The sequence below is a fragment of the Pangasianodon hypophthalmus genome, chromosome 5, assembly GCF_027358585.1.
Source record: "Pangasianodon hypophthalmus isolate fPanHyp1 chromosome 5, fPanHyp1.pri, whole genome shotgun sequence".
NCBI lineage: Eukaryota > Metazoa > Chordata > Actinopteri > Siluriformes > Pangasiidae > Pangasianodon > Pangasianodon hypophthalmus.
This window is the reverse complement of record NC_069714.1, coordinates 31,214,298-31,218,314: the sequence shown is the minus strand read 5'-3', so window position 1 is coordinate 31,218,314 and position 4,017 is coordinate 31,214,298. Positions and strand designations below refer to the sequence as shown.

Below are 4,017 nucleotides of genomic sequence, written 5' to 3'. Positions count from 1 at the left end.
GCTCTCTAGCAACCTTCAGACAGGCCTGGACATGTACTGGCTTAAGCAGGGGGACACGTCTGGCACTGCAGGATTTGAGTCCCTGGCGGTGTAGTGTGTTACTGATGGTAGCCTTTGTTACTTTGGTCCCAGCTCTCTGCAGGTCATTCACTACGTCCCCCGTGTGGTTCTGGGATTTTTGCTCACCGTTCTTATGATCATTTTGACCCCACGGGGTGAGATCTTGCGTGGAGCCCCAGATCGAGGGAGATTATCAGTGGTCTTGTATGTCTTCCATTTTCTAATAATTGCTCCCACAGTTGATTTCTTCACACCAAGCTGCTTACCTATTGCAGATTCAGTCTTCCCAGCCTGGTGCAGGTCTACAATTTTGTTTCTGGTGTCCTTTGACAGCTCTTTGGTCTTGGCCATAGTGGAGTTTGGAGTGTGACTGTTTGAGGTTGTGGACAGGTGTCTTTTATACTGATAACGAGTTCAAACAGGTGCCATTAAAACAGGTAACGAGTGGAGGACAGAGGAGCCTCTTAAAGAAGAAGTTACAGGTCTGTGAGAGCCGGAAATCTTGCTTGTTTGTAGGTGACCAAACACTTGTTTTACCGAGGAATTTACCAATTAATTCATTAAAAATCCTACAATGTGATTTCCTGGATTCTTTCCCCCATTCTGTCTCTCATAGCTGAAGTGTACCTATGATGAAAATTACAGGCCTCTCTCATCTTTTTAAGTGGGAGAACTTGCACAATTGGTGGCTGACTAAATACTTTTTTGCCCCACTGTATGATGATAATCATCTGTTTCTCATGCATATTCATGATATGCAAATTAGAGCCACGCCCACATTCTCCTTCCACTGCAACTGCACTCTTTCGCTCCGCAGCACTACAAAGAAACGCATGATTATGTTTATATATGTATATTTTATTTTATATATGTGTGTACTGACCTCACTGGGATTTTAAACTCCTGCTGTGCCGAGGATAAGAAGCGGTTCAGCTCCTCGTTCGGCTGATAAAACCCGATCAGTAAGATCTCCTTCATGTTCGGCACCTGTTAATAAAATAATAATAACTCTTTATCATCCAAATAAAGTAAATTTCAATCTCAGAACAAACTCTTAACATCCTTCACCTCTCCTCTTTACAGGTTTAAGTGTTTCTCACAGTAATCATATAAACACTCGAGCCTTAGATTGCGATTCCTGTAAAAAAACACTACTGAAAATAAATTCATCTGAATTCTGCAACACGGAATAAATAAACGTTTATAAAACACCACTAAAGTTCAGTTTAGCACTGGACTTTTACCTGATATAATTATTCCACATTTATACTGAATGTCAGGAACTATTTGCACCACACACACACACACACACACACACACACACACACACGTCTACAGACTCTTATTTCATATTTATTTATCCCCAACTGCAAATATTTGTACATAAGACAAAATGTCAATTCAACAAACGAATGTGCAACACTATAATGTGCAATATCTTAGTTTTATTTTCATTTTAATTTCTATAGTTATATTTAAAATGTATAAATCTTATGGATCACAGTGTTCAAATGTTCAGTATGTTAAGCGCAATATCTTTAGCTGCTTTACTGCCTTAACTGAACAGATCTGATCATTTATGTTAATATTTATATCCTTTTATATTTATGTTACTCCTTTTATTTTATTCTTACGCACCATTAGGAGGGACACTCGATTTCGTTGTACCCTGTGCAATGATATCTATCTATCTATCTATCTATCTATCCGTCCATCCATCCATCCATCCATCCATCCATCTATCTGTCTATACACAGCGATGATGCTCTTATCATTATTATTATAATTATTGTTTACATTTTACTTATCGTTCTTTATCTAGATATCCATCAATCACACACACACACACACACAGCGAGAGAGAGAGAGAGAGAGAGAGAACATCACACTTCCATCTATTACATTTCTCTTCCCCCTTTTTATTTTCTATTTCTATTTTTATCTTCTTTTTATTTCATTTTTTCCCATTTTTCTCATTTTGTTGTAGCCTGCGCAATGACAGTAAAGAATCTTTCCATCTATACAGAGTGACGATGCTCTTATGATTATTGTTTACATTTTACTTATCGTTCTTTATCTAGATCTCCATCAATCAATCTATTCAGTATTCAGCTTATTTTAATAACAATAATAACAACAATAACTGCAATAATAATAATAATAATAATAATAATAATAATGAGAGTAAAACCTTAGCGCAGGCCTCGATGTGGTGCTGGAGCATGGGAACTCCTGCCACAGGAAACAGCGGTTTGGGAACCTCGAAGGAGAGCGGGCGGAACCGCGTACCTGCCTCACACACACACACACACACACACACACACACACACACACACAGAGAGAGAGAGAGAGAGAGAGAGAGAGAGAGAGAGAGAAAACATCACACTTTCATCTATTACATTTCTCTTTCTCCCTTTTTTATTTTCTATTTCTATTTCATTTTTTCCCTCATTTTTCTTATTTTCTTTTGCCTTTTTTTTAAAATATTTCTATTCCACATTTTATTCTATTCTCCATCCTTCTATTATTCTTTCTATTCTTTGTTTTCGTTTTCTTCTTTATTTATTTATTTATTTATTTATTTTCAATGGAAACAAAAAAAAGTGACAAAGATTTGAATTTTAAAGCCGTTTAACTCAACAATGAAAATTAAAGACAACTGAATTCATAATATATTATTAGGCTGAAAACCAAACATCTGTATTTATTTATTTATTTATTTATTTATTTATTTGGAATTAATTAAATTAATCTTTTTTTTGTTTTTAGTGTTCTGAGATTTATATCTTAAATTCAGGCTTTCAAAAAAAAAAAACAAGTACTTATATTCAAATATATATATTTTTAGTGTTCACAAATTCAGATTCAATAATAAATCTGTATTCAGGTCAAAAATTAATTTGAAAAATTTCAAGCAGGTTTCATATAAACAAACAAACAAACAAACAAACACACATTTGTGGTTTTTCAGCTTAATAAATTTCTTTATTATGAACTTTATTCTTTATTATGAATTCACCTGTCTTTAATTTTCATTAATTAAAAATTCAATGGATTTTAAAATTCAAAACTTTTTTAATTGAATTTTTTGTCTTTTTTTTTTGCTTCCCCTCTTTCCTTTTTTTCTTTCTAGTTATTTTTTATTTTATTTTTTCTATTTATTTTTCCCTTTTCTCTCTACTTCCATTTATTCTGCTTTTTTCTTCCTATTTATTTTTTCCTGTCTTTCTTTCCTGCATTGCTGCAGTGCTGTTAGGAGTAACTCAGACTTATTAAAGGTAAACAATAAATAAATATTAAATTAAGTAAATAAACACACTCACTAGAGAGAGCAGTGTGATCTGTCTCTCTCACAGTGTGTAGAATATTTTTACCTTTCTGTGGTCCTCCGATGAGAATCACAGCCTTCAGCATGCTGACACTCTCACAGTCTGATATAAAACAATAAAATATAAAACTAAATCACAGAAATGTCCTGTAACAGTCACAGAGTTTACATTTAACTAACTTATACAGAGTATCATCATCAGCGCACTGTGTCTGTGTTTATACATGCAGTACTTCCGCCTTTACTCTCACACACACTTCCGGGTTTCAGATGTCAAAATAAAGGTTTCAAAATAAAAGTTCATTCAGTCAGCAATCATAATGATGACTACTACTACCACTACTACTACTAATAATAATAATCATCATCATCATCACTATGTGTTCATTTAACTGATAATTTTAGCACATTTTATATTGTTGTTGTTGTTGTTATTATTATTTTTATTTACAATTTAATTTTGTTATCCAAATGATGCCAATTAAACACTAGCAATAAAGATTTACTCAAAATTTTACTGTATATATTTTATATTTCTGTAATATTACAGTAAAATCAAATATATATATATATATATATATATATATATATATATATATATATATATATTATATAATGAATAAACTATA

General features: G+C 32.9%; 1 protein-coding gene across 2 annotated transcripts in view; it reads right to left on the bottom strand.

Annotated features, from left to right (window-relative positions):
- Window positions 1-3,653, bottom strand: part of gmppaa (GDP-mannose pyrophosphorylase Aa) — a 16,357-nt gene extending 12,704 nt beyond the window's left edge. Inside the window, exons 1-3 of one of the 2 annotated variants that reach the window (XM_053234546.1) lie at window positions 3,435-3,653; window positions 2,252-2,349; window positions 944-1,047 (exon numbers count right to left, since the gene is read on the bottom strand). In XM_053234546.1, coding sequence (XP_053090521.1) covers window positions 944-1,047; window positions 2,252-2,349; window positions 3,435-3,474 — 242 coding nt within the window. In that variant the 5' untranslated portion in view covers window positions 3,475-3,653. The remainder of the gene's footprint in view (window positions 1-943; window positions 1,048-2,251; window positions 2,350-3,434) is intronic. The other variant, XM_053234547.1, reaches the window with a different exon arrangement.
- Between the last annotated feature and the right edge of the window lie 364 nt (window positions 3,654-4,017).